Here is a 25,931-nt window from a genome sequence, read left to right as displayed (position 1 = left end):
CTGCCATGGGTTCCCAAGAAAAACATACATTTGAATCCTTTTCATAGCCCGAAAAAATGCCAGTGAACCAGCCCTGTAGGAGCCTCACCGGGCATCACCGGTCTAGGTGAAAAAACACTGTCGTCCAAACCCAGGCTTCCCGCACTACTCTGAGTGGTCCAGATGGCAAGGCCAAGGCTTCAAATTTTGAGTAGCCAGCCCCAACAGAGATAATTCTGACTTCAAAACCATCAGCCAGTGCACAAATGTATGCACCGAAAAGCTAACGCCAAGGCCCAAACGATTCAGGTACACATATCTGTTCTACAGAGACCAGTCCTGAGGGCTGTCATGAGACTATTAACTCCAGGCAGTACTTTAAACGAATACAGAGTACCAGCCCTTCTGTATTTCAATTTAAAACACGGACCCAAGGTCACAGATGTCGCACCTCTGGAACCTTTCCTGTCAGCCCATCTACCACTGAAGCTCTGTTTCACCAATCTGCACACATTTGAAGCCTCCTGCTCAGTTAAGCTGTCTTCTGTTTTTCTCTTTGTATACAGTCAATGTTTTTAAAAGTTAGGCTGGTATTGCCAATGTAGAGGAATAATTCCTTTAAACTTTTAACACACAGAAATATATGCTGCCCTCTTTTCTTAGCTCCTAACTCCTTTGACCCTGTCATTCTCCAGCTTAAATGCCATAAAGATGCCTCTTTGTGGCTTGTTTGGTGCTATAAAAGGTTTACCTAAACACACTAGAAAGGGTTGCATCTCTAGGGCATCACATCCAGTCTTGTAGGAATGAGGCAAAAACGCTCCCAAGATGGCGGCCTTGTTGTGTCATCTCTCCAGCAACGACACGCCTGGGAGGATTGCTATGGCACCTGCCATACTTTCACTACACTCCAAACCAAAACACCTAGGTAAAAGACATTGTCATTTACAACGCCAATAGCTCTGACTCTCACAAGTGCGAGACCTATTGCATTGCAAATGCTTGTTTTTAGTTTTCCTTCTGCTCACCTTGTGCTTTAGATTATACTGCATATTTCCTAGAATACACTATGCCTCTTTCACTGTTGGGTATGCCCTACATTATTATGCTTTATAGTTCTTCACAACAATCCTACATCTCTGGTATCGCCGGTCCTAAACAATATTGCAGCTTTCCAAGACTCCACTACATCTCTGTCATTGCTACATTTGTTCTAGCTATGCGGCATCTACTCGTAAGGGTGCTATAAGGCTCCCATTTGTCGGTGTTCCCCACAAAGTGCAGTACCTTTCGCTGCAGACAATCCTTTGCCTGTTATTGCTACATTTGTAATTAATTACGTTGCAACGCTCCAAGAATACTGTGCTTACCCTAAATTATGCTGCATCTCTCCAAGACTAATCTGTACCTGCCCATCATTAATGGGCATGAGCCCACAATATGCTGAAGTTCAGTGCTATGCCTCTCAGTGGTTGACACACTTGTCCCACAGTATGCTGCTGGTTTCCAATACTGCTTCCTTTCCCTCTGAACTGTGCTTTATGTTGCTGTTCGACAAGGCTATGCTACAACCCTGCTTCACTGCCATGTTTAACCTCCTAAATTGTGCTCTAGCTCTCAGAAATTGGGGTTTCTCCCTTGTTGCTGTCCTTAGGGATCAAAGCACAAATTAAATAAAATGGAAAGCTGTGAGTGCATGACCATGCTTTAGCTGCTATGGTCATTTTGTATTGACTATGGGAAGCTCCTCCAAGATTTCGGGAAGTTTTAAAGGCCGCATTATTGGTATATGAAGTAAAATCATTTGAAAAAAGAAGTAATAAAAGGAGAACCACGAAAAACTGCAAACTGTGCTCAACTGATTTTGAAAGTGAGAACTGATGCAGTGTTTGTTCTTTCAGAAAAGTAATGAGAGATTACATTCTCCTTGCAACAGTAGTTCCATCCTCAATGTCACTGTGTTCTCAAAATTGCGAAGTATAGCAGTGCATCATGAAGGAAGGTCAGTTACCACTAGGGACTGAAGCCTGGGCCTCAAGGTGTCAGGGCATGTAAAGGGACACATTCCCACCAACATTCCTCTCTAACTTTCCCCTCAAAGAGAGAAAAAGTAATGTTAAAAAAGGACAACGTTGTGGGATTAAATGACTGCACCTTCATATCCACCCCATTCTCCAGACGGCTCTCTGGCTCTGATTTCATCAGCCAGTATGTATATACATTCTTCTGTGTGCCCGTACGTTCCTCCTCAATGGTACTGGCCTTCGTTGAACTCTTCCTTCTGGGAGCAGTTCCCTTTGCCTTTTTTTTGGTGGGCATTTTTTCCTCTGGCACCTTCAAAGGTTTTGATGTTTTATCAGCAACTTTCTGCACATCTTGAAAAAAAAGAATCCATGTAAGTAAATGAAACTCCTAAAGATCTAACAATGGAAGTAAATATAGGTACAAAATACATAATGTGCATATGAAATCTGCTGTACAAGAACATCAAGCCTCAGTTACGGTTTGGAACAGCTTCCACCCATATCATACTTGGTCGGAACAACCAGGTTTCCAACAGCAGAGGGATCAACTGGAATTTAGTTGTTCTGCCTGGACTACCATGTGATGCACAAAGCATCTGGGGAAGAAAGCATCAACAATCAATGGCACAGCCAATATATCTCGCCTTTGGACTTTATAAGTGTTTACCCATGTAGCACATTATCCTGCTAATGATCTGGCCATTCCCACAATTTAGTATTCGAAAATGCCCTCCTTTCTGCCTCCAAATGGTGCCATTCTAAAGTGTGAAACTTTTTATTTTTTTAGGGTTTCCCCACATAAATTCCATCGGATGGCAGCGACACAACACGAAGAAGAAGAGACATATACACTTAAAGTGGGCTAAAAAACAGTTGTATTTTTCTTGTGAGCATATGATGGATGGAAGAATAGGTAAACGCATGTCCGAAGTTAATAACCAACCCCTCATTAGCAAATGTAACCAGAAAACCACCATAGGAGTTTTGTTAAATACAGTTCGTCTGTACAAAACAAAAACCGCAGTACATCCCACAGTAATATAAAGCTCCTCTTGAATCATAGTGTGAGCACGTTTTAATCATAAAAGGACTTATATGTCTGAGAACAAGACAGTAATGTATCAATTAGTTCACTGCCTTCAACAATTGAAAGCACCCCCAAAAAGTTATCAGAAAATAAACTCTCTTTGTCACAGATTAAAATGACAAACATGCAGCCTTATAAATAAAAAATGAGTTGTACTAAAGTGTAGTTATAAAAATCCCCGTCCGTTAAAACTGGAAAATAAAATTAAGTCAAACAACTGTTTTAATTAACACTTTAGTGTTGCTTTTAGCCTTTAGCCAACATTTATCTATGTGAAAGCTTGTGGCAGACTCAACTTTTTGGCACGAAACCAGCACCACCGTGGAGTAATATGTGGTGTGGGAAAGAAAAAAATCTTGCATGCTCTGCTTGCCTATTTCAGCAAATGCATTAGCATCCGTTAAGATTGTTATCAGTACTACAAACTGCATTTGAGATGCTGAGAAACACAAAGCAACTGAGTCAAGTACCATTAACTACAGGATGTTACCCCACTCAACAATCACAAACCCAGTTCCTCTAAAGCCAACAACAATTACACGTTAACGTCTGTTCGCAAATGCCAAGAGTTCAAAAGGTGATCCAACATGGCATCAACATTTAGTGAATGTGAGAAATCGCATATTGTGACTCGGGGACAAAAGTCCACAAGTGAAACAAAAACCTAGAGAAGTGGACTGTGCTCCAATTGTACAGCAACATAGTATCGGCCTATCGTGATTGAGATCAAATCATATAATATCCCCGTACTGAAACAAAAATGTAAATTTACAATCTAAGCTGTGGAGCGCTGAAATAAAAGTGAGCAAATTGCACAAAAACACACAATGTGAGAGCGAAAGCCATGCGCTAATGTGAATGTTTTGACACATTGTGAAAAAATACCAATATCTATGTGCAAATACAATGTGATTAAAGCATTGAGCAATATAGCCCGGGTATCTTTTGATTGTAAGCAATTCAGGAAATCTTACTGTTTTATTCTTTCACTCAATCGACTCATTCTGGAACGGAGAATGTAGAATTCTCGAGGGAGGGAACGGTGGCAGTTGAGGAGAGGACTGGACCAGTGAGGACACTGCCGTGTGGATGGGCCGTTTTCTTTGTAACTTGTACATTGTTAGAGTTAGAGTTAGAAACTCCCTTCACAGTCAGGGAGAACCGGTGTTTTCGTTGTGACAGCGATAAAAAATGTCCGGCTCTCAAATCAATTTGTTCATTTTGTAAAAAGCGGGGACATTTATTTTCTGTCTGTAGGGTACGCAAGGCCAAATCAAATGTGAATGAGGTCCACACTGATGGTGATGAAGACCTAGCTTCTTCTGACTTTGACTGTGGACAAATTGTCCTCCAGGTAGGGAAGAATAGGGGTCCTCTTGAATTGATTACAGTAGAAGGTATGCAGACACAAGTCCTATTTGATTCTGGGGCCAAAATCACCATTGTCTCCCAGGATTTATTTTCTCATTGCTTGAAAGAGAAAGTTACTCTTCGCAAACCTGATATTAAACCGTGTGCTTATGGGGGTGAAGTAATACCTCTACTTGGTTACTTCATAGGTTTAATTGAATTCAGAGGCCGTTTTACGTCAAGGAAAATTTACGTCTCAAAAAAAGGCGATAGCATCTTTAGCGGGTGGCACCAGAAAGATCTTGGAGTCATGTTGGTCCCCAATAGTATTGACCCCATCATTTTAAAAGACATATGCCAAGTTGAGTCAATGTCACCACAGTACTCTGATGCAGGCCTTCATCAGACACTGTTTCAAGAGTTCCCGAGGGTGTTCAGAAGTGAGTTGGGTTGTCTAAAAGACTATTGTCATGACATTAAAATTGCTCCAGGTTCTGCCCCCTTCTGCAGCAAAGTCAGGGACGTTTCAGTCAATGCCAGAGAGGACATGCTGAATGAATTAAATAAATTAAAGTCACAAGGCATCATTGAAGAAGTAGAAGGCACTGTTTGGGTGGCTCCAGTAGTCATGGTTATGAAGCCTAATGGGTCTATCAGGCTATGTGTGGACCTCAAACAACTGAATAAATGTGTCATTGTGGACAGGTATCCATTACCAAATATTAGTCAATTGTTGATGATGATAGGAGATGCAAAGGTCTTTAGCACCATTGATCTGGCTTCAGCCTACCATCAAATCCTACTCACGGAAGCATCCATGGATCTCACTGCCTTCATAACACCCTTTGGCACTTTCAGATACACCAGACTGCCCTTTGGTCTGATCTTGTTGGCATCTGTGTTCCAGAGGGTCATTAAAAAGATTCTGAGAGGTCTAGAAGGGGTTTGTGTGTATCAAGATGATGTGCTTGTCTATGGGAAAGATCATGCAGAACATAGCTACAGAGTCAGACAGGTACTAAAGAGGACAGATGACCATAATTTGACAGTCAGGTTAGAAAAATGTAAATTTGGCACCAAAACTATTGAGTATCTAGGGCACACCATAACAGGTGAAGGGGTTTCCCCAAAGGCCGATTTAGTTAATACAATTCAGACAATGGTTTTGCCTTCCACAAAGGAAGAACTGTTGAGGTTTTTAGGAATGGTTGAGTACTACCACAAATTTATCAAGAATTTTGCTGATATCACCTATAATATGAGAGGCCTCCTCAGAAAGGGAGTTGATTTTGTATGGATCGAGACGTGTGAAAGAGAATTTAATGTAATCAAAGAAAAATGGACATTGGCTCCTTGTCTCAAAAACTTTGATCCCAACAAAAGTTCCATTGTTCTATTGATGCTAGTTTAAAGGGATTGGGTGCTGTATTACAACAGGGAGGATGTTGTCCCCAGAACACCATAATTTTTCTTTCGAGAAGTCTAAAAGGGCCAAAAGTAAGTATTCTGTAATAGAGAGGGAGGCACTAGCAGTCCACTGGGCCATAAAGAAATTGAGGAATTTGTTGTGGGGATCCACATTCGTGGTTAGGACAGACCATAAACCTTTATGCGAAGTTTTCAATAAGAAAGGGGTCGATGCCATTTCTTCCAGAATATCTAGGTGGGTGATTGACCTTCAAGAATTCAATTTCGAGGTGAGGAATGTCCCTGGGGTTGAAAATGTTATACCAGACACACTATCCAGGTTGGTTACAGAAGACACCTCAGTTTCACTTAAGGAGGACGAAGAGACCCTAAATTTGGGGTGTGAGATTAATCAGGCAACAATCTCAGAGAAGAGATGGCGCCAAGAATTAGCAGAAGATTCTACGCTGCAAAAGGTAATTGACCTCATCACAGTAGGGTGGAAATTTAAACAGCAAGGTGGAGATGTATGCAAGGATTATTGGCTAGTGAAAGACCAGTTAGCAACCAGGAATGGGCTGTTATTACGAGGTACCAGACTGGTACCCCCAACCAAATTGAGGAAAGAGCTTGTGGAGTTAGCGCATGAAGGACACTCTGGGATTTCTAAGACTAAGGAAAGGTTGAGGTCCAATTACTGGTGGCCTGGCTTAGACATCCAAGTTGAATGGGAAGTGAGGGAGTGTGTGCAGTGTTCTGTTAGTGAGAAGAGTAATAAGCCAAGAATCCAACCCATGTTAGTGAGGAATCGACCAGAGAAGCCGTGGAAAGACATTGCATTGGACATACTTGGCCCCATACATGGGGGTGGTCATCAATGGTTTATTATGGTTGTTATTGATATGTTCTCGCGATGGCTGGAAATTTACTTCTCTAAAGGGATTGAAACTGCATCTGTAATACACTTTCTCAAAGACTTATTTTTAAGGGTGGGTTTACCCGAAACGATTCTTACAGACAATGGGGTCCAATTAGTTTCTAAAGAGATGGAAGATTTTCTCCAGTTAGGTGGTATTAAACATTAAAAATGCGCCTTATACCATCCAGAGGCCAATGGTATGGTTGAAAGGTTCAATAGAACATTGAAGGAAACCATAGTGTTGGCCAAGAATGACAACAAGGATTGGAAGGAGGAAGTGGTTAAAAGAGTGGGTATATATAGATTGACACCACACACAACCACTGAGGTGTCTCCTTTTGCTTTATTTCGTGGGAGATGTCCCAACTCTATACAAGATCCTGGCTGGGTAAACCAATTCCTGGAAAATACAGTGAGTGTTAAGAAGGATGGTTATGTAAAAGGGATAGAGATGGCCAAGGTAAGAAAGAGCAAAATCCAGGTCGATCACAATCATGCCGTTAAGGTGACTAAAGTTAAGGTTGGAGATTTGGTCATGATAAAACGCCCAGGGTTGTCCTTTGCTGGTGGTAAGCTGTCTAAACCATTGAGAGTTATCAAGATTTTCACCAATGCTGTTAAAACCTGTGATCATCGTGTGTGGAACCTCAATAGAGTAGTCCTATACAAAGGGAGTGCTTTACAGGAACATCAATATGACAATGAAAAATCCTCTGACAATGTTAGAGACAATGTGATGACTGGAAACTTGGCTAAAGATGGAGACAACTACAGGCACAGAGAGGATATGAACAAAACTTCGCAGAGGAAATCTACCAGGAAGACACAGAGCCCAGCCTACCTGCAAGATTATGTGTAATCGTTCCCTCTCTTACTTATGGTTGTGGTTTTAGTTCTTGATTTCACTCTTTTTTTTCCCCCGCAGGTTATCCATAAGTTTTTTCTTTGTTTTTTTCATGCACATGCATATATTTTGTTTTCATTGTTGGTGGTCTTGTTATTGTAAAGGGGGAGATGTGTTGTATTCTTTCACTCAATCGACTCATTCTGGAATGGAGAATGGAGAATTCTCAAGGGAGGGAACGGTGGCAGTTGAGGAGAGGACTGGACCGGTGAGGACACTGCCGTGTGGATGGGCCATTTTCTTTGTAACTTGTACATCGTTGAATAAAGAAGTTTCTTAAGGATATCCAGACTACATACATTTCATCACTTACCTTGCCTAAATCTAAAAATAAATAGGCAACCCGACCTTCAGCACTCTAACTTTTGTGTTTGCACGACATACTAATTTAAAAAAGTGAAAAATAAAAAGGACTTGGGAGCAGAACACGTTGAGAACTTGAGTTCATGGCGTGGATCTGGGACCACACGTGCAAAATGGTACAGTTCAGGTAAGGGGCATATGTCCAGAGGCAAGGCAGCAACAAAAAGCGCACAAGTAAAAAAAAAGGTAGCACAGAAGCCTACATGGCTTTTTAGCAACACACAGGATGTTGAAATATAAGACTTATGCCCCATAGTTGTTTGGAGAAAAAAAAAAGGACTCTCAGTGTGTGCTTAACAAAATGAGTTAATGTTCATGTGACCAAATTAGATTAAAGTAAATCCATCCTCTAATACTATATGCTTTGGGGTTGCTTATAGCAAACAATTATAACAGAAAAAAATCTAGGACGATGAAAAAAAACACAATGTAAACTAAATAAAAAGATACAGCATGTCTCGAAGATAAAGCATGTCTCAAAAAGACAGCGTAAGTGGTGCCTAGACAAGACCTTAAAAAATACAGGAGGCAGAAACGACATGTGTACATTTTTCCAGTAAGGCCTGGGGACAAAAGGTCACATGCGAAATTGAAACGTAGAGCACTGGAATGTGCTCCAAGCATATAGCAACCTAGCATCAGACTGCGGCTCTTGGGATCAAATCATATAATCTCCCCATACTGTTTTCAAGCCGACAATGTAAGCTTTGGAGCCATGTAGTGAAAGTGTGGGAATTGCACAAAAGCACATAATGCATACGGGAATGCTGTGTTTAAAGCTCACAAGCGAAACAAAACCCTAGAGCACTGGACTGTGCTTCAAGCGTACAGCAATATAGTATTAGCATTTGCTGAATGAGATCAAAACATTTAATCTCCCTGTACTCAAACAAAAAGCTAAATTCACCATGTTAGTTTAAGAGCACTGAAGTGTTTCCAAGGAGACAATCTAAGCCTTAGTGCGCTGATTTGAAAGTGAAGGAATTGCACAAAAACACACAGTGTGTGTGCAAAAGCAGTTTTTAAAGCCCACAAGTGAAACGTAAACCTTATGTACTGTAATGTGCTCCAAGCTTATAGCAACATACCATCGGCATATGGTGTTTTGGATCAATTGCACAATCTCCCTATACTGAAACATTTAAAAAAAGTGCATTTACAAATGTTAGCTTAGAGGCGCTGAAGTGAAAGTGAGAAAATTGTACAAAAACACAGTGTTGTTCGAATGCTGTGTTTTCAAAGCGGCAATCTGGGCTTTGGAGCACTGAAGTGCAAGTGAGAGAATTGCATAAAAACAGACAGTGAGTCCGCAACTGCTGTTTTTTCAAAGTGATCAACAAAATGGACCTTATTACTGGAAAATTTTAAACAAAGTACGCACCATCAGAAGAAGCGTATCTGCTTCAACATGTGTAAAAATTGTGACCGCTTTAGCGCAGTTGTTTCATCACACCTAAAAAACATCTTTCCAAAATCCTGTGGCAAGACAAAATAATAGTCCATTGAAAACAAAAAATTCCCACCGGAGGAAGAAGACATGTGAAAGGGCCAGTCACCAAAGGCATGAACTAAAACACAAAACGGGGGACAATTTGATTGGATTCACCACCCAAAAGAACCGGATCTTAAAAGACACACAAAACCACGAATGAAAAGCGAAGAGCGTGGCGAAAGCCATACAGTAGAGACATCATTTCCCGAAGAGACAACGCATGTGCTGCATCGGTGAGACCTAAAAATGTCCTTGACACACCAGGACAAATGGAGCAGTCTTGTGATTATTTATCAGTATCTAAACAATGTTTTTGTTTTTTGGACTATCTTTTAGTAAATATATTTTGCTACACATTTCCATTCTCTGCCTGATAGCAGATAGCCAGCTAAAACCACTAAATCCTTGAAGAATCTACACGTCATCATATTCTGTGCACTACTCTTTGGGTGCTAAATTATTGGCATCAATTCTTAGTAGGCACTCAAAATTAAATTGCTGTTCATATGCCTTCATTCTTTTTTTAAAAAAAATATATTTTATTTTATACGTAATATAAACCAAAGGGAGATTACAAAGACCTGTGCAGTTGGTTCTATGGCCCATAAACATACAATTAAAGTACACAGTATATCAATAGGAATGTACGTTACACTTCTGAAGTCATAGAGACATTCAGGTAAAATGCTACAGTACAATAAGGACTTTGTATCACACTCTTCCAATGGTCATAAAACTATCAGGCAATGGGGCCTGACGGTGCTTCAGGGCCATCCTGAGCAGTTCCCACGCCACCATATGCCCTCAGCCACCTGCAGATATTATAGAACTTGCACGGACAGCCTCTAGTTTGTTATAAGACCTTCTCTGCTGCCATTTAAACGTCCTTCTCTTCTCTCCACTCATGTATAGTGGATATCTCTGGCACACACCACTATCTTGCCACATCCTTTTTTGCCACCACTATGCCCAGGGCACTGAAGAGGAGCTTAAAGCGAGGGACGTCATTGTTGTTCGGAATACCTAACAGATCATATTTCAGGTTGGAGGGAGATCTCCATGATTGTTGCGAGTTCTTGGATGATTATGTTTCAGTAAGTTTGAATATGGGGGCATTCCCATATTGCATGTATAAAGAATCCTACTACTTTCTTACACCGCAAACAATATGGTGAGGGAGCTCTTCCTACAGTATGCAGCCTGGGTCTGTCATAGTAGACCCTGTGGAGAATGTTGAATTGGATCAGGATGAGATGTGACTTAATTGTAACCTCCTGCGGATGCATCAGCGCCGCCTTTCAGTCTATGTCCTTGAGGTCGCCCACATCTAGCACCCATCTTTCTCTAAGTGGGCCTATTGTGTCTGGCATATTGTTGTATGTGTATTAGAGACTACACCCCTAACCAGTTCATCCAGTAATAAGCAGCCCTTGAGGAGTGTATACTCAAGGATCTCCGTCCCCTCCTATCCTGCAGCCCAAAATGCGTGGCGTAGTAGTGCATATTTTAAAAATTGTTTTGGATGCAGTTTGCATTCTCGCTGTGCCAAGGAGAAAGACATGAAGTCCCTGTGTTCAAGGCTATCGCCCACTGCTGATATGCCTATGTTGTCCCACCGCTGAAACCCCCACAAACTCTCTCAGCCATGTCCCCTTCCAGAGGGGTGTGGCCCTGGTGATGCTGCATGCCCATCCCAGTGTTCTTGTACCCTAAGCCCAGGCTGCCAATGCAACCTGAGATGCTGGCGGCAAGCTCTGGGACCCCTTTCCTCCGTACAAGTAGTATAGGTGAGATTTCCGTTCTAACACTACCAGCTCCAGCCTAAACGTCAAGTGATCTCCAGGGGCATAGATCCATTTGACAACGTTTAATAGGTGAGCCGGCAGTAATATTCTTCAATATCTGGAAGCGACAGCCAACCATTATACCAGTTGCGCTGTAGTGTTCTAAGACATATTCTAGGATGTCTCCCGTCCCATAACAGGGTCATCAGTTCCTCACTAATGTATGTATGCATTCTTGATGTAGAGTACTGCTGTCATCTTAGGCTGGTCTATTTAGTCAAGTGATATAGGAATCTACTGCAAAGTTTCATTTTTTAGGTTAAGCGTAAGCATACGACCTCTTGTATACTTTTAAGTATACTTCTGTGGGCTTCCAGCTAATTTCATTTGTTAGTTTCAGTGTAATTTGAAAATCCTTGCTTGCTAGTGGACAGTCATGCCTCTTAGTCCGTCCTTGTTCTGTGTGGGAGCAGGGACCAACTAGTCTATAATTACACTTTGTCCTCTTTATCTGTAGGGGATTTTTTTTTGTGTGGTTTTTTTCTCCTCCTGTCCAGGGAAGTTCCCTTTTCATTTTCTGAGCTTAGCTATCAACAAGACTATAAATTAGGCTGTTATCTTGGTCACATTTGGCCTTTATGGGCTCTCTGCACCCTCTCTAAGCTGCATGATTCCCACTATTCCTTGGCTTGGATTTTCTTTACCAAGGGTGCCTGCCTGGAGGATCACTTGTAATTGCTTATAGCCTAGGCACCCAGCTCCACCAGGGCTCCAAAAGTCTTAGAGACAGTGCTCACGTCTGCTCCATATTGGGAGCCCACTCGCAGCTCCATCAGTGCACATCCATTCACACGCTCCAAGCCCTTAGCCGTGCCAATGCCCCCACGCATGGTGTCTGCCAGAGCACCTCAGTTCCTGTAGTCGCTACACTCTACTGCTCCAGTACTGGGAGCTCGGGCGCAGAGCCATCATTGCACCTCCGTTCACACGCTCCTAGCCCTCAGCCGTGCCAGTGCTAGGAACCCCATGTACACTGTCTGCCAGAGCACCTCAGTTCCTGCAGTCGGTACACTCTGCTGCTCCAGTTCTGGGACCTCGGGTGCAGTGCCATCAGTGCACCTTGGTTCGCACTCTTCAAGCCCTCAGCCGTGCTGTGCCAGGAACCCTAAACACGGTGCCTGACAGAGCAACTTCGTTCCTGCAGTCGGTACACTCTGCTATTCCAGTACTGGGATCTCAGGTGCAGCTCCATCAGTGCACCTCAGTTCGACCCAGGTGAGGTAACTTCCTTTCCTATACTGGAACCCCGCTCACATACAGTTCCATTGCGGCAGTTCAATTCTAATATTCATTCCCCCTGCCTAGCCAATACTGGACCTAAAAGAGCAAAGCACAGCTCAGCCAGTGCACCTCAAGTCTAATATCCAACATCACTATTGATGGGAACCACCACAGCTCTGCCAGAATCCATCAATTCTAACACTCAGTGCACATTTCTTCTCAGTACTAAGGCTCACACATGCTCTTCAAGACTCCTCGCTTCTGTGGTTCAGAGGCAATGTCACTCCCATGCTGGGCCCCACTCGCAGCTTCACCAGGGCACTGCCAGGCTAACACTCAGCAACACTGGCATGCCAATACTAGATTCCACACATAACTCCATTAACATACCTCACTTCTGACTTTGAGTGCCTATTACTATTCCAGTACTGCAGCCCACATTTAACTCGGTCAGTGGACCTCAACTCACACCTGCAGTGCCCCATTATTCTAATACGAGGAATTACATCGCGCTCCATTTCACATTCCTCACCCGCTGCCTTTCCGTTGCTGTTCCACCCTCTGACTTCTGTTTGAGGAAGTGGGGAGCCAACTAAATCTATTCTTAGCTACCATCTTTATTTGGGTGAGTTTGTTTCATCTATCTCACTCTGTTCTTTCCTTTACTTAGTTTACTCTCATTGTTTTCTTTCTCCCCCTCTCTTCTCTTTCCAGCTCTTAAAATCCACACGTTAGGTTTTGCTCCTTCTTTCAATTGTCCATTTCTTCTCCTCTTTTTTTTTTTTTTTTTTTTACTTCCCTCTTCCTCTTGTTACCTCCTCTTTCAAACCTGCAAAAACGTGGTTATTTCTTCCCTTGTTTCATTCCTCTTTTCTTCAGGCATTCTTTTTTCACTATTTTCTTCTTTTTCCTTCATTCTTTCTTTGCCTTTTTTAATTGCTCTTTCCTTTGACTCTCTATGCGCCTTTTCACTTTTTTTTTTAGATCTTTCTTCCTTCAGCTGGTGTTTCTCTTATTTTTATCTGTCAATTCACATTTTACTATAAATCCCTCTTTTTCTAGTCTGTATGTGGAAGCCACAAGTTACTATCAGGACCTGAACTGTCAAAGTGGTTTTCCCATTCTGTGTCTGTGGGAAATATGTCAGTACATACATGCCCTGCTTGCTTCTCTCAACATCTCTCTTTTTTTCTCTAATGTGAATTTTTCTCTTTCACACTTCTTTCATTTTTTTTTGTTTTGTTCGCTAGCTTCCTTCCCTTTTTTCTTTTGTCTCACACGTTTGCTCTATTTCTTCTCTTATTTGTGTGTTAATTTTCTCGTTCTCTTTTCCTTCTTTCTTTCATTTTTTTGCGACGCCTTTTCTTTCTTCTTTTTTTCTGTTGTATTCCTTTCGCTTCTCTTTTTCTGCCCCATCCGCTCTCTCTCCTAAGGCCTAGTTATCAATGGAGCAACAGGTGCAGTGGCACCGGAGTCCAGAGACCTACAGACCTCACTCCAGTCTAATTACTGCTCTATTTTCCTACCGAAATTCTAGTCAACCATTTTCCTTTCTTACTTTAGGGTCCATGACACCGTTACTACACCACCTGTCCTCTCCATCTTTACTCCAAACTCCCTTTTTCCTTTTCACCCTCCAATTCGGCCCAAATGATATTTTTGTTATGGTGTTTTGAGCATTACACTCTAATGCCAAAAGTGTATTCCTGATAAAGGTTTATATGATAATTGTATATGTTTTAAGATAGAGGAAGAAGGATAGAGGAAGTGCTTTAGTTAAATGCTGACCCACTGGAATTATATGGCAGGAAAAGACGACATTATGAGGCAGGGTTGACCAATTTATGTGGCAAGGAAAGACCAGTTATGAATTTACAATGCTAATAGCTCTAACTCAAGAAAATGCGAGACCTACTGCATTGCAAATGCTGGTTTATCTTTGTAACAGATTATTAGATGAGGGAACTAGTCCCTTCTTACATGAGTGACTGACATAAGAAATAGTCTGCATACATCAGTGGAGACAGAGCTCCATCATTATCTGCCCAATACATTTTTGCACATTGACCTGCAACAAAACAAAGCGAGTCCTCAGGGCTCTACACCAGACAAATCTCTATTACATGTTTAATTGGTGACATAAACACAGACCTTCTGGCCCTTGGTACAGAGGGAGCCATAAAGTAGAATAAAGTAGCCTTGTTTGACATTGGAGGAGCCAGTGAGCAAACACATCTTAAACAACCCACAGTAGCCAAAGAACAGGGAAATTCTTGCACTAATTTTTCTCAGCGAAAATACAAATTATTTCTTTGAATGAAAAAGGAGTTAAAAGGTTAAAAGAGACTCTACAAGTGTATCTGGGAAATTCCAGAGGGTAGGGGCTCAGTGTTGTCTAATCTTATGTTCTCAAATGCCAATATCAGTGTTGGGACTTAGTACTAGAAGTACCTCAGAGACCTTACTTATGTTTCCAATCCATGTGATTGGTATATTTGTTTTATTGTAATCATGTCACTGTGCCTTGAAAAATAAATAATCTTTGTTTAGTGTTAAATTATTCCCAAGTTATTCATGTTCATACTGCCTCCCCAAACTATCAAAAGTCTGCTTTATTTGAATGCAGACTTTTCAATGGCTAAAAATTGAACTTGTCACCTCAGCTACTTCGACTTAAAATGTACACCAGGTTAGTAGGCAAGGTCAGATTTCACAAGTTTCAATTCTCAATTCATGGACTGCTATGTCTACCTGATTTAATCTTAACATTGTTCTGCTTTAAAATCCTGTTCGGCTTTAACATTTTATATATTTGCTTTATTTGAGCACATAATTTACAAGTAGAAACTCAGGTTGCATTTGGCTTTGTCTGGTTTGCACAAATTTATCTTATGTGTGCTTTAGTAAGATTTGATGGCTCAGCAGTTACTTGCTATGCAGAGCTTCGTATTGTTTATTCATTCGGGACACTATTCATATCTGCATTTCAACAGTCAACAGTGTGTTGTAGAGCCAGTACCTTGGTGAAAAGTTATAATGATTCTTCGCCATAATATTCAATAAGAGGTAACTTGCTGGTTTTTGTCTTTAACAGAGAAGAACCCCGTTGTTTGCTAAAACAGCCCAGAAGAGTTTTTAAACCTGATGCAAACAAAGGATAGGGAGAGAGGAATTCCCAGGAGGCTGAGAGATCAGGTTTTGGTGCAGAAAGGACTGGAGGAAGCTCTGGTGCTCCCGGGGAAGGTGGCTATTAAGGCTAGCTTTCGCCTTATACACACTAAAATCATACATATGACCTACTATACATGCACATTGCTCCATAAGATGGGCAGAGAGGAGGATATGTGTTGCCTTTGAGGCTGCGGATTAGAGGGCATATTCTTCCACACACTATGGAGTTGTCCCTGCCTACAGGACTTCTAGGAGGCGGTGAGAGACTCCCTGGAGTTACATCCTACGGTAGCACTTCAAGGGGTATGGGGACCAACTAATTTATCCTACTATCAGAAGATTTTTACTGAATCTGGGATGTATGGTGCTGAAGCGTGATATTGTGCAGAGGTGGGACTCTGGGACTCACCCATGGGTACAAGACTGGAAGGTGGGGATGGAATACTGCAAGTTGATGGAACGAGAAGTCTATAAGGGAAGAGGCTGCTTGAGTACATTTGGGACAGTTGAGGATTGGGAGTAGAGGGAGAGCATGGGTGAATCGGACACACCCATCACTATCAGCACAGAGGAGGCGTAGGCCTAAATGCAGGATGTGCACTCACATGAGACAGGGTGCTGGGGTGGGGGACCAGAGACATGGGGAATGGGGAGTGATGTGAGATCTGTTTTGTAATTGCATATCGGTTGATGTGGGCCATCGTGGTAGTCAGGGAATCGGGTTGGTTGAGTTCATGATTGATATCTATGCTGCCATGCATACAACTATAAACATATATTTTATTAAAAGTTTTAGTGCAGAAGCTTCAAACATTTTCGAAGACAAGGACACAGGTTGTTACCTTGAGAAAAAAACAAGCCTTATCGGGTTCTGGAATGCCAAAGCAGCTAGAAATAGGGGGGGAGACAATAACCCCCTTTGTGAGAACAGTATCTTTGCTTTTCTGTCAAGGTATGTGGGTGAGAAATAAGGCCACTAAATGAATTAATTGGTTCTTTTAGGTAACAAAATAGTTTAGCTACAAACAATAAGGGGGTGATTAGGGGGTCAATGAAGTGGCATGCTGAATTTCCGTGACAGCATGGCAAATTTTGATTTTATTCATCCTGAGAGCCACTGTTATTGACGCTACTTTGTTCTTCAAGTTACTGCTATGCATATTTTATGCACTAGGATAGGACGCCTATCTGTCATTCTAAATAAAAAGAATAAAAGATATATACTTAATTATATTGTTTTTTCAAACAACATTTTATCAGTTTTATCATTAACTGCTTTCTAAAGAGAGGTTAGACAACATTTGCACATCTGCCCCAGGTGCAGTTTCAAAGCTCCCACCCCTTCACCATCTTTAACACTGTTTCAAAAGCGTCTAGCCCCGATCCCAACTCAATGCGTATTCTTGAGTGACTCTATTCATAGTCAAAAAGGGCTCAGAACCTTCTAACAACAGGTACAACATTAGCAACCCAGAACGCACCATACCCAATTGATGCACAGGAGGTTCATGGGGCTTATAGTCCATCATGTTCTCAGTATGAAGATTAGTATTCGGACTATGTCCTTGCTACCAAAGAGCTTAAGGGGTAGTGCAGACCGTATTACAGATAAATCCATAACCAATATCACTCCTACAATATTTCTCTCTTCCTCGTCAAGGACAGAAAAATAAAATATAAATCAAGTATTTCACAAATGACCCTCATCGATTTCAGTCTTCTTCATCAACATATGACAAAGTCATATCCTCAGAACTGACATAAAAAAACACACAAGCAGGATTTATAGATTAATAGATTTTTAAGCTGGAAATCAAATACAATAAAAGTGCCCAACATCAGGACTCCCTACTCTAATCCGGCGGCAACACTCAATCTCTAAGGCTGACCTGGACAAAAGCTTTGCCTCCCTGTTAATCTAACTAAATTGACTGTAGAACCTTCTACATGAAGCATCTTCAATATCTGCACTAGGGGGTCAGAGACCGCCGGGGCCAGGGTCGGCGGGAGCACCGCCGACAGACCGGCGGTGCCCCGCAGGGCATTCTGACTGCGGCGGTTCGGCTGCAGTCAGATGCGGGAAACCGGCGGTCTCCCGCCGGTTTCCCGCTGCCCTGCAGAATCCTCCATGGCGGCGGAGCGCGCTCCGCCGCCATGGGGATTCTGACACCCCCTACCGCCATCCTGTTCCTGTACAGGATGGTGGTAGGGGGTGCCGCGGGGCCCCCGTAAGAGGGCCCCACAAAGTATTTCAGTGTCTGCTATGCAGACACTGAAATACGCGACGGGTGCCACTGCACCCGTCGCACCTTCCCACTATGCCGGCTCAATTCTGAGCCGGCGTCCTCGTGGGAAGGTTGATTTGCCCTGGGCTGGCGGGCGGCCTTTTGGCAGCCGCCCGCCAGCCCAGGGCAAATCCCAAAATACCCTCAGCGGTCTTTCGACCGCAGAGCGGGATTTTGGTGGGGGAACTTTGGCGGGCGGCCTCCGCCGCCCGCCGAAGTTAGAATCACCCCCTAGATTCTAAACACCGAGTGTTTTCACAATGTAATTCATAACACACTTAATGGATAATTCAAAGGTGATTTATCAGCCATAGGCCTTTTAAAATCATCAAACCCTTTGTTATTTTTCTAAGGGGACATACCCTTGACTCATCAAATCAGAATTCTAAATCCTCTTAGTCCACATGCTGACCCTTAAAATAATGATTGGGTTTGGATGTTGATGTATGGTCTGACATTTAGACCAGATTCCTTATGTCAAGAGTAGACTGATAGGAAATTGTAGATGATGAATGTGCTCCAAACTATGTGTAGGACGGTTGTAAGTTGCACTTTTTATACACATTTTTTAACACTGTAGGCCTCTTATGAGCACTAGGAGCGCTACAAGGATAGTTTTCATGTTTGAACACATACAATAGACTGCATTCAGTAGGTTAAATTGAGCTGCATATTAACCAATATTTTTTTTGTTTTCAAATATTTTATTTTTTTCAAAAGAATAAAGCCAAGACAATAAGTCAACAGTACACTTCTGAAACAATACATAGTATAAGGGAAACATGTAACAGCAAAACACAAATAGAAGTCACATTGGCAGTTAGTGTAATTAAGACACAATTTGATCACTTGTAACAAAAAAAGGTACATGAGCTAAAATATAGACAAGTTGTGCTTCTCCATGAAGTCAAGAGGATCAGAGTTATGTATCAGAAGCATGAAATGGTATCTATTTAACATTCCATGGCAAAGGGAGAGAGAAATGAGAGAGACAAAGAAGAGTGGCCCTCGTAAGAGCAGGGAAGGAAGATAGGTAGAGAAAGGTAGAGAAAGGAGAAGAAGCTACACTAGTTATTCCGGCAAGGTTGACTTCAGTCGGTGGCCTTGAAATGCATATACAACTGTAACAAACAAGAAGCACACAACATACGTAGGGGTTTGTTGGTCAGCGGGGCTATCTATAGAGGTTTGCTTTTCTGTAAATATTAATCAAAGGTGGCCCTGAGATGTATGGCGCCTGAGGCAAAGTGTAGTTTAGAATGTAGGATGTTATCTGCCCCTCTAACGGAGCACAATAAAGTCCATCATTTCTCAAAAGAGCTCAAAGAGGTTAGCCTCCAATCTGAGAATATCGTCCTAGTGCCCAGTGACAAAAGGAGGTCAATCAGCATCCAGATCTGACCCGTCAGGTCCGTTGTGGGAAGGTTAGCGTGAAGGCCCCACGCAACAGTTAGGAGATCAATCTCAAGGGATACACCATTTATGTTGTGAATTAGTGTTTGTATCTTAGTTCATAGTAGACTGACAACTTTACAGGAGAAAAATCTGGTCCCATCCCCACATCTCCAGTAAGTATTAGTTGTAATTAAACCACTGTTGTGAATTCTGGATAGAGTCCAGAATGTTTTATGAATAGACCAAAATCAGTTTTGCACTAAGGCTCGCGTAATTTTTGTACAGAAGGGGAACTGCCATTTTTTTCCCCCTGCAGCGTCTAGGATGTCCATGATTCACAGAGAATGCGAGTAGGTTTCCATTTCAGGGCAATGGTCTTAGCATATAGTTCTTGGGGAACTCTAGAAGTTCATATATGCCGGGTGCGGCGTGAGCTTGTTTCTTGAAAATACCTAACAAACTGGGACAGCACCTTTTAACCTCAAGAAGTTATAAAATTCAAAATACGCTAGGTCAAATGTCTGGCATATGGTCGAGAATGTGATAGGTTGTAAGCGGGTGCGTAGTTCTCCTAATAAGTTTACATCTTTCTTTACACATGATTCCCAGAATATAGTTTTAAATCTTATAACATTGAATTCCAATATTTCATTGTTAAATCCCTTGAATAACCTTTGACTTACTTATTTAAATAAAGAGGGATTTTGTAAGCGATCCAAACCACCAAGATAAATGGCCTTGAGGTGCGATAAGGAACTGCTCAGCACACTCCACATCGCACCCCAAAAAAATAGGTTCTTAACACTTCAGTAGTGCCAGTTCAGAGACCAAGTGATCTAAGACCTTTGTGGGGTAAATAAAAAACTAATAGATTAAATTGCCAAGGGTGTGCACTTTTTGAAATGTAGAAAACCCTTATTTTCTCAGACACCATCATGACGGTCCAAATCCAAAGAAAGTTTTTATAGCCGGTTAAGAAAAAGTTCTCCAATATGGGCCTGAGCTACATAACCCTCTTTCCGGCCAAGTTGAAGGTGTTCTTTCAATGGAAAACAATCTTTTTCTACCACTCAGAGAGAGTGTGGAAATGGGTCGAAGGCCGGCCTTCATGTATGTGCCTCACTGTGTCATTTCCTGGCGGAAATTGTGTCCCAGGAGAGGGGCCCCAATTGCGTGTGGCGAGTAGAGGCTCTCGCAGGCCAAGGAACATTAGCGGTGGGACCTGGAGACAATAGTCCCACTCAGTCTCAGCATCCCGAAAGGCCCAAAGGTCACGACGCTCACCAGCTTCAAATGCCAGCAGGGGACCCACACAGATCAGGACACCCGGAACAACATACACAGTTGTCAGCTTGGGATCATGGTGACAGACACACCCCATGTTTAATTGTTTGGTTAGTCTGGGAATAGTTAGTAATGTTTGATGGGCAACAGATGCTTCCAGGGTCAGGGGAATGTAGGGAGGGGGGCAGCTGGGAAGCTAAATGTGAGGTTTTCATCAGGTGGCTTAGAAAGGACTCCCTAGTAGATCCCCTGAGAGCTGCCATTACAGAATATTTTGACTAACACATGGTGGCCTCCCCTGCATGTCTGTGGAGGGCTTTTAAAGCAGTAATGCAAAGTAAAGCATAGGCGGTCACAAACATTATAGGGAACAGGACATTACATCATTACACTCCTAGAGTCCCAGATCCTTGTACTTGAACAATCTGTCAGAGCAACACCATTGACGGCTCACATTAAGCAAGTAAAAACACCTTCGCAAGACACTGAGAAGCAGACTCCTGGATTCAGCCCACACAGCAATCTCCCTATCGAAGTACCGGGTCTATGAACATGGCAATAAGGCTGGCAAATTGCTCTACTGGTTATCCCAGAAACAGAGAGGCACCACATTGACTCGGCCATTCAGACAAAGGACATCTCATATTCGACCCTACTGAAACCGCAGACATATTTGCAACATAATATCGCTCACTAAGTTCTAGCAATGGGAGCAATGTATGGCTATACTCACCCAATAGCTGGGGACCCCCCGATCAGCCCAATGTCACACTTTCAACGTGTTACAATAATTGAACCATTTACACTAATGGAGGTGCGAACACTCATCTCTGCAACTCCTTCCAGAAAAACACCTGACCCAAATGGCTTCCAAGCTGAAATTTATAGGAGATGGTCATCCCTCCTAGCGCCCACCTGCTGCTCCTTTTTGATGAGGCAGGCCGTACAAGAACTCTGTCCGCTGACCTTGGGTCCACCACCATTACATCCTCCCTAAGGCAGGTAGGCCACCGATGCTCTGTACCGCATACCGGCCTATTTTCTTACTTAATATATATCCAAAGTCTTGGCAAAAAATCCTGGCCACATGGTTAACTACTGTAGTACTAACACTGAGTCATAAGGATCAAAATGGCTTCATGCCCGGCAGAATCACACACCATTGTCTACGTCAACTTCAGACTGCTTTTTCTCATATTGACCACTTCTAAAGCCCAGATGCCTTCTTCCTCATAGGATTATGAAAAAGCATTTGACACAGTTCATTCGTCCTTCCCATTTCAAATACTCTGACGTGTGAACTTCGGGCCCTGATTCCTTGCTCTAAGTTGGGAACTATGTGATCTCCCTACAGTGAGGGTCCAGGTCAATGGGACACTTTCCACCCCCTTCCTTATCCAGCGCAACGTGAGGCAGGGATATCCCTTGTCTCCGTTGCTCTTCGGCATGCTAACTGAAACCCTGGCAAATTGAATCTGAGTGTACGCTTGGATCAAGGGCTTCTCTTGGTTTCTACACAACGAGGATAGAGTGGCGCTCTAGGCTGATGATATGCTGCTCTACCTGCAATCTCCTCAGACGACTTTGCCACAACTTATTAAAATGCTATGGAGATGCAGCAGGTCTGTGGGTCAATTGGGATAATTCACAATGCATACACCTTGTGGGTCCACTTCCACCACTACAGGAAAGTAAACTGAGGGCCGACTCTGGTCCTTTCAAGTAACTTGGTATCCACATTGCATCAATCCACACACTGCATGGGACCTCAACACTGCACCATTCCTGACGCACTCACGCATGGAACTAGACAACTGGTCCACTCTTCCACTGAACCGACTGGGCAGAATTGCTTTATATGATATGCTAGTTCTGCCCAGATCCTTATATGTATTGCAAAACTACACATTCATTCTCCCTCCCTCTTTCTTCTCCAATCTAGAATCCAGAGTCTCCCACACGAAGTGCTCTGCCTCCTCCTACGAAGGAGGCCTAGGCGCCTCTGATCTCCACCTCTACTATTGGGCAGCGCAAATGGTTCCGATCAATGACTGGCTGCTCGGAGTTCACCATAACTCTTCTTGGCGACTTGAACTACACATGCTTGAGAACTGGGGGGTGGCGCTCACTCCCATCTGCTGCCTGGGGATACTGACGGCACAGACTCCTCTGTGGCCATGGATGTGGCTGGAACAAATAGAAGGCCTGGAATTGTTCCAGGGATGGGACTATACTAGGATTACTACGCTGAAGGTCCTGTGGGACAAGGACCACATTGTGTTCTTCAAATATCTCAAAGCCAAATACAATCTCCACAACTCGCAATTCTTCCGATACCTGCAGGTGCTACATGCCCTTGATACAAATACTTCTTCTGAAGGTCCCTGAAGAGAACACCCTGGAGATGAAAGTGATGATGGGTCCTTTGTGTCACCAAGAAATTTTCCAACTATACTGCTCACGTCGCCTTAATGTCCCAGACCCTCTCCTATAGCTCAGAGCGTGTTGGACATTTGATTTGGGAGGTTAGACGATGAGGATTGGGGGGACATGAAGAAGGCGTCGCGCACACTGTCCATACCCTCTAATCTCTGGCTCATTCAATTTCCATATTTTTAGAGTATATTTCATAGCTTAGTTAGGCTCTAGAAAAACGGGCGCCCAAGCTTACCTAGTTGCACATGATGTGGTGACCGCATGGGATTCTTCTACAATATTAATTGTTCTCTGTTATAAAGGCCTACTGGGCCTCAGTCCACGCACAGATTAAATGCACACCTCAGGTAGTGGCGGAGCTGGACCCTAAAGTGGCACTTCTTTGAATAATGGAGGGTTGGCTAAATACTACGTACCAAAGGCTGTTTGCCGGTTTATCTGGTAGCTAAAGGAGAGATTGCTCAGCACTGAGAGAGTCACCAAATCCTCTCGGTTAGCTATTTGGAGAAAAGGTACAAGCTTCTGTTGTCAGGCCGAAAAAAAGATATATAAGTGGAGTGGCTGTGCCAAGAAACGTGAAAGTTTGGGTGGCATGGTCCTTGTGCGTGGGCATACTGCCTTCTCTTGGAATTGATCCTGTTCACTGGGACGAGTGAGACAACATCTACTGACTGAGTGCGTGATGGGGGATTTATGACTCAAGATTGTTACAATATTCGTGTCTGCCCCCTCACACGCCCAAAAGTTTGGTTGGTTCGTGGGCTTGCCTTTTAAAATTCGCTTGATTTCATAAGTGAAAGGCATGCATACGTCATGCCTTTTCCAGTGTTTAGCCCACTTCGAGCGCACCGGTTAACTACTAAAAACATACAAGGCTCCATGTTTTCCGTATGATTTCTGGACTACTTTTTCCCCTCATTGCGTAGGCAGAGTGATCACGCTTTGCAGTAGTCGAGCGCTTTGCATGACATCGACCTTGTTACATAGATAATTGCACTTTTGCCGGTTACATGGATAATTGCACTTTTGTCAATATGTTTCACTGCGAGCGAACTTGTGTTTCCCTTTGTGTTTCTGCTTCGCGCTCATGGCGGCCGTCGGCTCGCTTATGTGAAACTGTTTTACTTTTCAGTTTATGTGGCAAGAAAAGTCTGGTTAGGAGTTGCAAATGCTTGTTTAGATTAGCATAAGAGAATTGAACTCCAAGGAGGCCATGAAAAACCAGAGACAAATCATTCAAAAATCTGAAACAACAAGAGGCAAGAGGAGATGAACAAGAAGCTCCACTGATGGCCGCTGCTTGCGCCAACATCAACCTCCTCCTGCCAATGCAAAGCACAAGCTGAGGCTCCTCATGTGGACTTGAACTTTGAGAAGAAACTCTTCACTAGGACTGATCTGGTACCTGTATGCAACCAGCTCTCCATCGCGGTTGGCTGTAACTTGTGACATTGACCCAGTCCAGCATGACCAAATAACCACAAATGGAGCTTTGTGCTTCTGTGTGCTATTTTTACCTGGAACTTCAAAAATGCATAAGTCCAATACTACAAATAGGATTTTTTAACTTTTTGGTGTCAATATATTTATTACATTTTACTCTATTTTTCTAAATTGGTTTGGGATTTTTCTTGTGTTTTGCTATGTTTGAATATAGAAGACAAACTGGTCCACTGACTAGGTCGGGAACTAAACAGATGTAAATAACCTAGTTTATGATACATCAGATAAAGCATTTATAGATATTGAAATGAATGAACGTAACAAATGAATGCCACTTTGTTATTTTGGATTGCACGGATTGAAGCTTATTTTTTTATACCAATCCTCATGAATCCAATATTAATTGCAGAGCAATCCTGAAAAGTGATATATGCCTTAAAGGTTTCATCAAAATGTCTTTTAAGTCTGAATGAGATCATACAATATCACATTGATAATTTAGCTATCTTTTGAAATATTGATCTAACAGAAATAGATGATAGTAGCCTAAAACTAAAAAACAGTTTTACACAACAGCTAGTATAATTGATATTTTTATAAAGTGGTATTACCATAACTCAAGAAACTACAGAAGAAGCTAAAAGTCTTTAATCTGAACGAAAAGCTAAATTGTAACACTGTATCACATAAGGGATGACAAGTCATTTATTATTAATAACCTTGATAAAGGAAACAACATAGGTGTCATGAATTACAGAAATGATCATCAAGAAGACAGTTAATGATAACAGACTAAAAGCAAGTTAATTTAACAATCTACAATGAAACTAGATTGAGTATGAAAGAAGTTTTGACAAAATGGAAAAATAAGGACAACTACAACCATCATACAAAATAAATTGCACATAAATTGATGTATGCTGTCCATCATTTTCAGGTATTTACTTTCTACCTAAGAATAATACCCCACCAGTTCGACCAAATGTATTGGGAACCAAATCACTAACAAAGTTTCAGAGTATAACAATATCTTTATTGCAGCTATGGTCACCATGCTATCATTGTGCATCACAGCCACAAAAGATCTTACAAACAAAGCTGAATGCATTCTAAGGGTAAAACCTACTAGCTACTATGGCATCAGAGTGTAATTAAACTGCCTCAGTCTTCAAAACCTGCACTCCAGGTGAAAATCCAGATGTTTGGTGCTCCTCACACCAGCACCAGTCGCTGCATCGCCTGCCAACACGAAGTTCCAACTGCAACCTGCTCTACATGCCAAACATCCTTGGACAACCGGGTCCCACACCAACGCGAAGATCCAGTG

General features: G+C 42.4%; 1 protein-coding gene across 2 annotated transcripts in view; it reads right to left on the bottom strand.

Moving 5' to 3' along the window:
* THYN1 (thymocyte nuclear protein 1) overlaps positions 1-25,931 on the bottom strand; it is a 191,985-nt gene that overhangs the window by 95,965 nt on the left and 70,089 nt on the right. For both annotated transcript variants that reach the window (XM_069224450.1, XM_069224449.1), the window contains exon 3: positions 2,134-2,354. In XM_069224450.1, coding sequence (XP_069080551.1) covers positions 2,134-2,354 — 221 coding nt within the window. The remainder of the gene's footprint in view (positions 1-2,133; positions 2,355-25,931) is intronic.

Source organism: Pleurodeles waltl, chromosome 3_1 (assembly GCF_031143425.1).
Source record: "Pleurodeles waltl isolate 20211129_DDA chromosome 3_1, aPleWal1.hap1.20221129, whole genome shotgun sequence".
NCBI lineage: Eukaryota > Metazoa > Chordata > Amphibia > Caudata > Salamandridae > Pleurodeles > Pleurodeles waltl.
The sequence above is the reverse complement of the archived record's forward strand: the minus strand, read 5'-3'. Positions and strand labels throughout refer to the sequence as shown.